The 13440-nt window shown below is 45.8% G+C and overlaps 1 protein-coding gene across 2 annotated transcripts; it reads left to right on the plus strand.

The window, feature by feature from the left end:
- Positions 1-57: 57 nt before the first annotated feature.
- Positions 58-12652, plus strand: SPMIP6 (sperm microtubule inner protein 6). 2 transcript variants are annotated; one of them, XM_074363149.1, is made up of 7 exons: positions 58-604; positions 6671-6815; positions 8983-9095; positions 10240-10315; positions 10546-10780; positions 11967-12053; positions 12515-12652. In XM_074363149.1, the coding sequence occupies exons 1-7, from the start codon at positions 470-472 to the stop codon at positions 12618-12620; spliced, it is 897 nt and encodes a 298-aa protein (XP_074219250.1). In that variant the 5' UTR covers positions 58-469; the 3' UTR covers positions 12621-12652. The 2 variants fall into 2 exon arrangements, with proteins under 2 accessions (XP_074219250.1, XP_074219251.1); XM_074363150.1 differs by having other exon boundaries at positions 58-185.
- Positions 12653-13440: the final 788 nt, after the last annotated feature.

The raw sequence follows: 13440 nt of genomic DNA on the forward strand, positions 1-13440 counted from the left end.
CCCGTGGGTTCCCAGGCCAGGCCTGCCACCGACCAGCTGCATGGCCCTGGGCGAGTCACTTGACCTCTCAGAACCTCCATTTCTCTTCATCACAGTGAGAAGCTTGGCCTAGAAGATCTCCAGGGGCCTTCTGAACTCTTGGAAATTGGGCTGTTTTGAGAGGCTTGAAGCAGGAAGAGGCTGGGGTAGGGAGGAAATCAGACCTCTTCCATCTCTCCAGGGATGGGGCTGAGCCAGATGATATCATAATGGGAAGGGACCATCCTAGAGGGGGAACCAGGGTGGGGTAGGAGCAGGAAGGCTGTTGGGGAGGGAAGCTGAGAGATCCTCCACAGGAGTGGGGCAGAGCAGCTAGGGGCACCTGCTGGGCTAGAGGCGTGGGCTATCTGGGAAAGGGGAGGGTGGTCACTGATGTCTTGCAGGAGCCCTTGGTAGGTAGAGCCCACCACAGCATCCCCTAGACCCCACTATGTTCCTCTTTTCCCATAAGACCAAGACCCCCATCAGCACCTACAGTGACTCGTACAGGGCTCCTACCTCCATCAAGGAGGTCTATAAGGACCCACCTCTGTGGGCCTGGGAAGCCAACAAGTTTGTGACCCCGGTAAGTGGAGAGTTGGGGCGGGGGTTGTGGGGTGGGCAGGCCAGAGTGTATGGCCGTGTATGTCTGGACAATGTGCGGTTGCCATATGTTTGTAATTATTTGAAGATTTGTGTGTATGTGATTCATTTGCTTAGGCATGGAATTTATGATGATACATAAAATAGTAAAAGATCCTGCCCTCATGGTGCCCCCTCCTACTCCACAAGGGTAGGAGATGGGGAGAGATAGATGATAAACAAGAGTTTTATAAATTGTCCAAAATTCTGTAACAGAAATAAACTGGGTACTGGAAATGGAAAGTAACTACTTAAATAAAGACGTGGTAAAAGAGCTCTCTCTCTCAGGGTGACATTGAGCTGACACTGGAAAGATGAAAACTAGCCTGGTGAAGAGCTGAAAGAACAGGGTTCCAGGCAGAGGGATCAGAAAGTGCAAAGGCCCTGGGGCTGCCTGTGGGCTATGCCTATAGGCATGTTTTTATTCATGAGTATCACTCATATGCATGCAAATCTCCTGTGTTTGTACTTGAAGATAGATGGCCAAGTGGGGCTGTGCAGCGTTGGAGAGAAGATCTGTGAGTCTAACTGTGACTCTGCCTAGGGGAGTTTATCCGTGTGTACCATCCAACAAAAACTTTGCCGAGTAGCTACATGTGCCAGGTATACAGGATATACCAATGAAGGGCCAGGCCCTGCCTTTGAGGCGCTCTCAGCAAAAAGTGAACAAGGTACGGCTGCCCAGTGTGGAACATGCACCAGCAGAGGCGTGTACTGGTATGAGAGCCAGAAAGGGAAGCTTGTGCCTGGGACTTGAAGGGCAGGTCTACCAAGAGATCCAGGAAGAAGATACTTCGAGCAGAAGAGAAATGTGAGAAAGGAAAGCTCAGAGGCAGGGACCCACTGGAAACTGAGAACTAGAGCAGAGGGAAAGGCCAGCCCTATGGTAAAAGAGGAGCCTGAAGACCACAAAGGCCTCAGGTTATGTTGAGAAATGTGGTCATAATGCTCCAGATTTCTGAGCCTGGGAGTGTCATGCTTGCATTGTGAGTTACGCATTCTGGCCACTGTGGCAGGAGATTGGAGGGGCTGGGGCTGAGGGCAGGAAGCCCGGGGGGGTGATAAAGGATGAGGGAGGAGGCTGTAGGTGGGAAACAAGAAGAGACTGCAGCAGTGGGAAAGGGAATTTGTTGAATAAGAGAGAATTTTTTTAATTTTTATGCTTACAAAATAAATATGTGCTCAATGCAGAAAATGGAGATAACTCAGAGAAGCACAAAGAAAAAAGGCCTATAATCTCCCTACCCCAAATAACCAGTTAATTTATTATTATATGCCTTTTCAGGAAGAAAATATTTTTTATGAAGATGGTGTCAGATTATTTACTAATATTTTGTATCTTGCTTTTTTCACAAAACCATATATCAAGTACATTTTCCTGTCTCAAAAATATTCTACAATGTAATTTTAATAACTGTGTAGTATTGTATCTTATGAACATGCCATATATTTAAGGAACCTTCTATTACTGGAAATTTAGGTTATTTTGCTAGTACAATTATTTCTGTATATATATCTTTGTATACATCAACTATTCCCTTAGGATAAATTCATAGACATGAAATTGTTGGAAGAAAGGATATGTACATTTTTAAAACTTTGGATATAACTTCAAATTACTATAATAAGGGTTTTAATAATCTACATGCCCACCAGCAAAATATGAGAGTTCCTGCCGGCTTTTCCACACTCAATAGGAGAGAATTTTTAGGAAGGCAATCAACAGATCTTGGTCACCATGTGGATATAAAGAAGAGGGGAGCAATTAGGATGACTCCTGGGTTTTGAGCTCTGGAAACTGGAAGAATGGCAGTGCTACCAACTGAGATTTGGAATTGCAGATTAGAGAGAGATTTGGAGTTCATCTGGGGACAAAAGTATTCAAAGACTTCCAGGAAAAGACGTCTGGTGGGTAGCAGGATATACTTATTTGAAGAGGAAAGAGGTTTGGGCTACAGACATAGATTTTGAAATCATCAGCATATATAGATGGTAACTGAAGTCATAGGAGTAAATGAGATTGCCAAAAAAGAGTAAGAAGATGGCCAGAGAAAGGACAGAACTTTGGAGAATATCAATATTTAAGAGGAAGGTAAAGGAAGAAAAGCCATAAAAGGAGACAGAGTGATAGGAGGAAAATCAAAGAGAAACCGACAAAGACAGCATTATTGGACAAAGCTCAGTGTCAAATGTTGTTGCCACAGAAAGGGATCTCTTGGATGTAGTAACCCTTTGCAATTTGGCCAGACAGCTACAGTGAGTGGAGAGGAATGAAAGTCAGATAGCAGTGGGATTAATAACAAAGGCAAAAGACTTCTGCTTCTGGCAGTATGAGGGTCTGGAAACTCTGAAGGGCCCTCCTGCTTCAAAACAACTAGGTCATGCATAAAAATTCACTTTCATTTTGTTTTGGACTATCCTGGAGACAAATGGTAAGTATATTTAGAAGACAGGATTGCCTTGAGGACAAATGCCACTATCACTACTACAAGCAGGAGTTTAAGCTTTAAGCTAGCTGAAAGATGGAGCAATTAAACCTGTAAACTACAAACTGAACCAGAAAGTTCAGTGATCTCTGGCTCCCTGCCCCCCCAACACACACACACATACACACGCACACAGATGAATGTATATCTTCTATGGTGGAAAATATCTTCAATGTAGGTTTCCAGGTGTCCTTCAGAGTACAGTCAACAAAACTGAGCTCACAATAAGGGATATAAGGAAACAAACCACCATATGACAGAGTCTGCAGAAACAAGAAACAACAGACTTAAACCTCTAAGAACATCAGATATTAGATTAACAGTTAAAGAATACAAAATAATTATGAATTTTTTTAAATAAAACGTGAAATCATCAAAACAAGCAACAAAAAGATTATACTTTTAATAACCCCAGACAAATTTTTAAAAGAAATTAAAAAGAAATTTTAGAGATAAAAGATACATGTATTAGAACCAAAAACTCAATGGATGGGTATAGGAGCAAATTAGACACAGCTTAAGAGAGTCAGTGAAATGAAAGATAGAGTGAAAGAAATTTCCCAGAACGCAGCACAGAGAGACAGACAGAAAATATGAAAGAAACATTAAGCAATATGAAAGATAGAAGGAGAAGATCCCACTCAACCTCTCCAAGTCCCAGAAGGAAAGAGCAGAAAGGGGAATAGGCATTATCTGAAGAGAAAAAGGCTCTGAATTTTCCACAACTAACAAATGAATCGTAAGATTCTTTGGTAACTCACATGAAACTGCACAGTATCAGCTCAAGAGATGATCTTAAAAACATGCAGAGAGAAATTATTTTCAAAATGTCTTCCCACAACAACAAAAGAAAGATAAAGACATTTACAGGCAAACAAAAACTAAAATATTTACTACCATAATGAAGGAACTTCTAAAGGATATACTTTGGGGAGAAGGAAAATGATCACAAAAGGAAGGTCTGAGATGCAAGAACGAATGGTGAGCTATAAGAAATTGGTAAATATGAGATAAACTTAAGCAAACTATCTATAGAAAACAATTATAATAATTTTTAATTTGTAAAATTTAAAGAAAGAACCAAAATACTGGAATACAATATCATGTAAGATGCAAGAATAGGAAAGGAATTTTTGTAAAAGCTTTTATTCACAGATGAGAGTTGTGTATATAAAATCTACAAATTATTAGAATAAGAATTTAGAAAGTTGGATGAATAGAAGATAAAAAATGTCAATTGCATTTCTTTACATCAAAAACAGATATTTAGGAAGCATAATCATAAATACATATATATCATTTTAGCAACAAAGAGTAAAGATAAGTAGAAATAAATCTAACAGTATATGTAAAACTATGGATAGTATTATAAAACTCTGAATACTTAAAAAAATATTTAAGTAAATGAAAAGGTATAACATGCTCATGGATAGGAAAAGTCACATTAATATTCAATGCAATTCAAGGAGGAAGGGTATGGCTCAAGTTGTAGAGCGCATGCTTAGCATGCTTGAGGTCCTGGATTCAATCCCCAGTATCTCCTCAAAAAATGAAATAAAACCTAGATACCTCCCCCTGCCAATTTAAAATAAAATAAAATGATACAATAATAAAATATATATTTTTTTAAAGATTCAATGCAATTTGGATTAATATCTCAACAGGGTTTTTTGAAGAATTTGACCACCTGTTTCTAAAATTTATGGAGAAGAGCAGAGGCCCAAGAATAGCTAAAACACACCTGAAGAAGGAGACTTGCCCAGATATTAATATTTATTACCAAGCTATAAAATTCATGAAACATAGTATTACTGTAGGGATATACAGATTGGATTAAAATAGACCAGAAATGGAGCCACACATACATGGAAACCATATGCAACAGAGATGACTGAAAGTAAAGCTATGGAAAAGATGTGTCAGGCTTGGGGTGGCATTACAAATCTGTGGGAGCAGAGTACTCATGGGACAATTGGTTATCCATGTGGATAAAAATAAAATTGATTTTTAATTCACACAAAACCCAAAAAGCAATTCCCGACAGATTCAGACAAATATGAAAAGTAAAAATGCATAGCTTTTAGAAGAATACAGAACATTATCTCCATTATCTTAGAATATGGATAGATTTCTTAAGTCACAAAAGACTATACACGAGATTAATAAATTCAACTATGTTGAAATTAAGAATTCATGTTCATCAAAAGACACCAAGAAGAAAATGAAGATACAAGCCAAAAACTGAGAGACAATATTTACAACATGTAACTGATAAAGCAACATGTAGAATATATAACTACAGTTCTCTGGGTTAAAAATACTTCCTCCTAAAACCCCTCTAGAACTACAATAAATGGATATTTAAGACATAAATTCACAAGAATAGGAGAAGGAAGGGACGATGGCAACAAAATTTCAGAAGCTGGAAAGTGTAATAGATAAGAAGTAACTAACTTAGCAGATCTGAGAAAGCTAAATCCAAAGCCAGCAGTGGGAAACATAAGACATAATTCAACTTAAAACTGCAGAATTTTTGAAAGGCTCAGAAATTGGTAATATTAGGCTTCTCTGGAACCAAAGATGGGACAGGACCAAGACTAAAACAATAATGACTTGAAAGCTGTTAAGAAACAATTAAAGCCACTAATCATCCCCTGTTCTATTCCATACCATATGGTGACTGCCCGCCTCATCTCTGCAAAAATCAGAAGGCTTATTTTTTGGCAAGGATCTCAGGACTGGGGATATCAGGCCCAGTTAAAGTCGAGGTACTACACTGAAAACAGGTGAACCTCCATATTCTGAATGCTAAAACCTCCGACAGCCCTCTTCCCCACTAGGTTCTCAGAACACTGGGAGCTAGGTCACTACTCTCAGGCCAAAAACTGCAAGAGTCTCTTCTGAAGGATCTGATCAGCCCAAGAGAAAAGATCTAAAGATACTGACAGAGTTTGCAAAAAACAGTCTAGCCAGATCATTCCTGCAATGATGCTCATGGTTGACAAAGCCCACCCACAGCTCAAAGCCTCCAATGAGCTTTTAGTCTCCTACTCAAACATGAGCAGACAATCAAAGGTTACAGACATCTGAGGAAAGCCTCAGATGGAAAAACTGACATTTGTGAGTTCTTCTAAATGACTGATTTTGTTTCTGTGTGTGTATGAGCATGTCTGAGTGTGTATGTATAGATGTATATCTGCATGTGTGTCTTTGAGTGTATCTGGACACAGGTTCATGTGTATGTCTGGACGTGTGTGTGTGTGTGTGTGTGTGTGCAAAACTCACTTTTAGTCATGGGGCCCCTCCACCCATATGTAGTATGATTGTGCAGGATCTGCCCACAGAACAAAACCTCAGCTGGGCCCAGAGGATCCAAGAGGCCCTTCAGCTGAGAGGTTTTCAGGGAGTAGGAGCAGCAAAGTCTCATCCTGACCTTCTCAATAGGGGCTAAATCTAGGTCCAGCAGGATGCCAAGGCTGGGGCCTCCGTGCACCTGGCTATCTCTCCCCTCTCCCCTTGCCCAGGGCCTGACTCAGACTATGCGGCGCCACGTGGATCCTGAAGCCCTGCAGAAGATGGTCAAATGTGCTGTGCAGGACTACAGCTATAAGGGGTCCATACCAGGCCACCCCTACTTGCCTGAGAAATACTGGCTCTTTCAAGAGGAAGGTAGGGCCTCACCCGTCACCCAACTGTAAGCCCACTCAGTGACCCCAAAAAACACCCTTCACCTCAACTCAGTTTGGATCCTGACCTCCACTCTGATCCTATATAAACCTTATCCCCACCCATGACCTGGGCTTCTTCTCTAACCACCCTCATTCCAGCTGGACTCCCAACCACCTGACCTGATCCTAATCTTGACCATGACACTGGAGGAGGAGATCCAAGCCCTGCCTTCTGGGAGCTCCCAGTCAATGCCAAAGAATGAGAAGAGGCCCAGGTCTTATCCCTGGAGAGAGGGAGGGAGTATTAACCTCCTCCACACCAATCCCCTCAAATGTATTCTGGGTGCCACCTCCTCCTATCTTCACAGTGACCCTGTTCCATCAGGTTCCCCTTCTCTCCTGCATCCCTCTGTCCCACCACACCTCTCTCCCCTCAACCTGGAAGCCTTTTCTGATTTCCTCCTGCCTCAAATTTCTCTTGTTCCTCCTCTTCACAGCCAAGATTCTTGGAAATATTGTCTATACTCACCATCTCTACTTCCTAACTCCTTATGCCTTATGAAACAGTATCTTTCTCACTTGGTTAGGTGTTTATTATCTGTCTCCCTGTACATTCCAAACAAGCCGAGAATCTTGTTTTATTTACAGCTGTGCCGCCTCCATCTAGAACAGTGCCAGGCTTCATAAGTATTTGTTGGATGAATTGATGATAAATCTTCATCTCCTACATTCATGTTTAATGTTTATTAAAACTGATCTTGTATGGTTCCAATTACCTCATCCATGGGACTCTTCAGTCTTTACCTAATGAAACCTACTCTGTGCATTTCACTCTGACCACGCTCTACGTCGTGAAACTCCTTCCTTCCTCAGCTTCTCTGATGCCTCAAATTCCTGAGTCTCTGGTCTAATCATTCTGGAAACATGGGGTTCCTCAAGGTGTTGCTCTGAGCCCTCTTCTCTCCTGAGACCATTTTGTCTAACCCATATCTTTACTGACAACTCCAAGCCCTTGTTCCTAACCTTGACCTCTCACCAGAATTCCACTCTCCTTTATCTGATTATGGTCAAGTTTACCTGGATGGCCCCAAACACTTTAAACTCAGTATGAAAAACCTACCAACCCAGAACTCCAAATCCTAACACACTGCTCCCCACATACACACTTGCTCTTTCTCTAGGGCTCCTGGACCTCCTTTCCTAATCTCTCACATGTGTTCTTTCAGACTGTTAGCGGGGTGGATCATAGAGAAACTTGTAGGGCAGACTTAGGTGACTGGATGGGTGGAACTTTAGAGGGTTTTAAATAGGGAAATGTTCTGGTCAGATTTTCAGTTATGGTAAGTGCCACAGCTTCCATGTAGAGATTGGACTGTAGGATTTCAAAATGAGGCAGGGAAACCAGTAGAATAATAATAATAATAATAATAATAATAATAATAATAATAATAATAATAATAATAATAATAATAATAATAATAATAATTTCCTATATTCCAGGCATTGTTCTAAGTGTTTTACAAATATTAACTCATTTAAATCTCACAACAACCCTGTGGGGTAGATAGTATCTCCATTTTAAAATTAAGGGAACTGAGACATGGTGAAATTAATTAACTCAGTCAAGGTCACACACAGTTAATACCTGGCCGAGCTGAAATTTAAACCACAGCAGTCTGTCTGCAGAGTCCGTTCTATTAACCATGACATGTTGTCTCTCAGTTTAAGCACTGCAGAGATACAGGGGTGGGGGGTGCTGCAGAGATCATGGGGGGGGCTGGAAGAAGGAATAGATTCAAGTGCTTTTAAGGAGGCAGAATAAGCAAACTTTGGAAATTGGATGTGGAAGATGAGAGGAAGGAATTGGGAGGAGGCTCTGTTTCCAAGGTTCCCAGGTTGGCTGATTCAGAGAGGGTAGTGCCAGGATGAAAAGTGATCAACTCAAAAGATCCAGACCCCACTCAGAAGCTTGCCTTAGATGGGATATGGGCTGCATCTCAGTGTCTAAGACAAGCATGGGGCCACGCTGGGCTTCTCCAGCCTGAGGGAGATCAGTGAGAGTCCAGCTTTGTGCTGGAGATCAGAGAAGAAACATCTAAGGGGTCCCAGATCAGGGGATAGAATAAAGAGTAACACTGTCTTACGTCTCTACCCCTATGATCAAGCAGACAATTGCAACCCAAACTACCTGTGTGGTAACCAGTATAACAAATGGAGGATGGGACCGTACAACTGCACCGGCTGGAACAAATGTACCACATACCTTCCCCGGCTGCCTAAGGTATCTACTGTGCAGAGCACAGATGCCTAGGGTCTGGGACACACATCCCCATCTGTCCCAAACCACAATGACTGATAGTTCACCATTAGTTCCTTAGCCCTTTCCCATTCACAATGCTCCAAGCCTTTTTCCCATTTGTGAGACTAGGGTTTGTATTTTCTAGAAAACAAGGGAGCTCAGGAGTGGAGCTGTGTTGGGCCCCTGGGTCCCAATCTTTAGGAGCTGGGTCCCCTGAGTCCCAATATCAGCTAGGCTTTGTGGACATATGGCTGGTGTGCAGTCCTTAATGAGCTACCTTCCCGAAGCTTGCCACCTGGCTGGTCTGGTAAGGAGTCAATGATAGGCTGAGTCTACCTGCTCCTCCCTCCCCTCTGTGATGTGAATAAGGACAAAGGGAGGGGAAACAACGCGATCCAGAGGCAGTGCAGATAGATACAGGGGAGTCTTCCAAGAAGATAGGAAAGAGTCCAGCCACAGACCCAGGTGTGAAGAAAGCAGGAATCTGAGAGAATCTCAGGCAAGATTAGGGGTTCTTAAATATTTTGGTGGGGGAGATAACTAGGTTTATTTATTTATTTACTTTTAGAGGAGTTACTGGGGGTTGGACCCAGGACCTTGTGCACGCTAAGCATGTACTCAACCACTTGAGCTATACCCTGCTCACCAAGAATAGGGTTCTTAACTGTAGGTTGATGACAGACCTCGGGTTGACAGAACCCTTCTGAATTAGAATTCCTCAAGAATCAAAATTTTTTCACCAGTTCCCCAAATGACTCTGATAGTTAGGCAATACTGCAATATTGAAAAAAAAAAAAAAACCCTAGTAGAGAGACACGGAGACACAGTTACAGAGTCAGCTAGACACACAGAGAGGTAAATCAAAAGCGAACTCTGAGACAGGGTTGTCAGAGGCCCAGGTCCAGACCTGGTCCACCTACAGCCCACCTCCACCCCTAACCCCTGGTAGGCAGAGTAAACGGCGTTGCCCAGCGACAAGCCCAAACACTCAGAGCGGGAGAGTAGGGGAGCATCTGGAGGGCGGGAGAAGGCGCAGCCAGGGACTGGTCTGGGTGTTCTGGGAAGACCTCCAGAAGGAGGAACTCTCAAGGGTCAGAGCTTGAGGTACCGTGTGTGCCACTTCCAGGAGGCCGGGATGGAGACAGTAGTTCGAGGAATGCCCTTGGTGTACCCTCCTAAGCCGGAGCGACTCAACGCCTACGGTAACGGGTGATGGGACAGTGGAGGGGAACGGATAGGCCAAAAGGATGGCGGGTAGGGACCCGGGGTAGGGGGTGGAGACCGAGGGCCCTGGAGAGGGTGTAACCCTGTCTCTATCCCTGTTTGTGTCTCCATCTCTTCCTGTCTCTGACTCTGTCTCTTCCCATGACTCTGTGTCATATGACCTTGTGTCTCTGTCTGGGCCGCCCGGGCCCGGGGACCGCGGGCACAGAGCGAGAGGTAGTGGTGAACATGCTGAACTCGCTGTCCCGCAACCAGCCGCTGTCGCAGATCACGCCTCGCTGCGGGTGCGTGGACCCGCTGCCGGGCCGCCTGCCCTTCCAGGGTTATGAAAGCGCTTGCTCGGGCCGCCACTACTGTCTGCGCGGGATGGACTACTGCGTCGCCGGGCCACCCTGCATCGAACGCCGCCTGCGGCCTTTGTGCGCAGAGCAGCCGACTGTAAGGTTCGCGGGGCAGCGCGCGCAGTAGCCGAGCCCCGCCCCTAATCGAGCCCCGCCCCCAGGGCCCCGCCCTACCCGCGTGCTCCAGCCCACGCCACTTTTAGCTCTGTTCTGTCTCTTTGCTGGACCCCATTCCGCCTCCAGCCCGCGGGGCCCCCTTACTGGGCGCCTGTGTCTGAGCGGACCGCTGAGAAGAGAGAACCTGCACGAAGATTCCCCCAAATTCCCGACCCTATCCCTCTCCGAATTGCTTTCAAAGTCAACCGGGCTCCTGTACCTCTCCTCCTCCAGAGGGGTTTTGTGAGGAAAAACCCCCGTGCACCAGTCACATCCCCTTCCATGCCCACCGGCCAAGCCTCCTACCTGGACACCCGGCCCTGGAGCCGCAGGTTCTAGTTTAGGGAGTGCCATGTGTCCTCAGAACAGTGTCCTCTATTCCTGGGCCTTGGGTCACCGTTGGTAATGGGCAGGGTCATCGCCGGGTTCTAAGAGAGAGAGGAATTGGTGACCGCATTACCAGAGGGGCCCTGGCCTCCTGCGAGACCCGCACCACCTCGGGAGGTAGACAGTCTCGAGTGTTATTGTCGACGAATCTGGGGCCCGAGCGCTCAACAGGCGGCAGCCTTCTTGCACCTGGTGTTAGACAAGGCAGGCCGAGCCTGGGAGAACTCCAATGTCTGCGTCCGTCTAGAGAGCTGTGAAAGGAGGAGGGAGGTCCAGAACCCTGTCCCTAACCCCTTGGCGATACTTCCGCCTCTCCCCAGGCTGAGAGCCTGATTCATTGTGCGAGACTGGATTTATTGCTCAGAAGGGAATAGGGGACAGAGAAATTTCCTAAGCCTCAGAAACGTCGTCCCATCGGTAAGAGCTGGAGTAAGTGCCGTCCCATGGCAGGATCTGGTGGCTCCTAGGTCCTTAGTGACTGGACACTACCCTTCCCAGAGTCCAGCGGTCTCCACGGCTCAGCCTGGGCGGCAGAAACGAGGCCTTACGGGGAGGGGGACTTCCAGGTGTCTTCCCAGAGACGATGCTTCGATGGGTCTTGAAGGACCAGGAGGCCAGAGGGGAGAATATCCGAACCGTAGGACTGACATCTGAAGCGCAACTGGGAGTCTTGGTCTGGGTTGGGGCGTAGAGGGATATCAAAAGGCCCACCCAACTCCATCCTGCCCTCTGCGTCCTCCTCCAGGAGTGTATCGCCCTGCGAGCACCGGGCCGGAATGCAATGTGCTGTTATAACTCCCCCGCCATCGTACTACCCTTGTCCGAACCTTAGGTAAGTTTGGCGCACACACAGGCAAATGAGCACACGCAGGGAAGCTGTAACCTTGGTGCGGCTGGGGTCCGGGGGACTAGTTGGGGTGGGAAACGTCCGCTGCGATGCACTGACTGGAATGTGCCACCAGGGGGCGCCAGTACCACGGGGACATCAAAGCTGGCGACTAAGTGAGGACCCCGTGAGGGGGCGTGGAGACGGCATTGAGGGGTTACAGGTTGGCAGTAAGGCTTAAAGTCTAGAGATCAGAGCGTAGGTTCAGGGCTTGAAGTAACGAGTAAGAAGCCAATGTTAGGGAGCAGGGTATTGGGAATAAAAATTTAACAGTAGAATCTGAGGTCAAGAGGTCAGCGTTGGAGTCTGGGGTCAGTATTGGGGACAAAATGTGGGATAAGTTTAGCTTTGAGAATTGGAGTCAGAAGTATGAGGGTCCAAAAGGGCTGACCCATCTCTCCCCACAGATGGGACACAAGTCACTTCAAGAAGACCGGTGGCCCCCAGAGAAACAACTATGTGGTCCACCCTGAGTTTGTGTCGGAGAACTATCCTGATTACCACTGCTGGTAGAGGCTGGCCTGGCCAGGCCAAGGGGGCTGAGCAATAAATAAACTCTTCACCCTAACGGCTGCCTCCTGTGTCCTTACCCAACAGGATCTGGCATTGATGAGATAGTCACTCAGGCCTCTGACAAGATCCCTCAACTGAGATGTAGGCAGTCATCTACCTGAGCCCTTCCCATCCTATCATCTCAGTACTTCCCTTAGGTGACCCACAGTGCCCTCCTGACACATAAGAGTAGACTTATAAGGGAAATGTCCCCCTCCTTTCCATCTCAGAGCCCAAAATAATGGGTCCACCTAGCTGTGCAGGAGGGCCCATCTACCTCTCATCCCAGGAGGGCCCTACAGCTATTTCCCCAATATTCCCCAAACCTAGATGTCCCTTCACCCCTATATCTCAGTGGACCCAGAATCCTTCATTCTGCAGTCAGAGCCATGTCCCTATACCCAAATCTTTTGATCTCTGTTCCCAGAGTCTCCATCACAGCACCCCCAAAAGTCCATGTTCAAGTACTCTTGCTGCCCTCCCCCGCCCAAGTCCAAGGTTTCCTAAACATAATTTTGAAAGGTTTCATGATCAAGAAATTTCAGATTACGGAATAAAGTCCTACTTCTCTGTTCCTGAGGGAGCAAAGAGTGGAGTGTTCTGGAATCTCCAGGATCGCCAGTATTTTTGCACCCTAATCCTCTTGAGGACAGGGGTATGGTAGGGCATCCCCACCTCTCGCAGCGCGGTCACTTCTAAGGGCTGTCACCAAAGGGAGTGGGTCGGGGTTAGGCCTTGCAAAATAGCAGAAGTCAGTCTTCTCAGTCTCCAATCTCAGACA

Source organism: Camelus bactrianus, chromosome 4 (genome assembly GCF_048773025.1).
Source record: "Camelus bactrianus isolate YW-2024 breed Bactrian camel chromosome 4, ASM4877302v1, whole genome shotgun sequence".
NCBI classification, from domain to species: Eukaryota; Metazoa; Chordata; class Mammalia; order Artiodactyla; family Camelidae; genus Camelus; species Camelus bactrianus.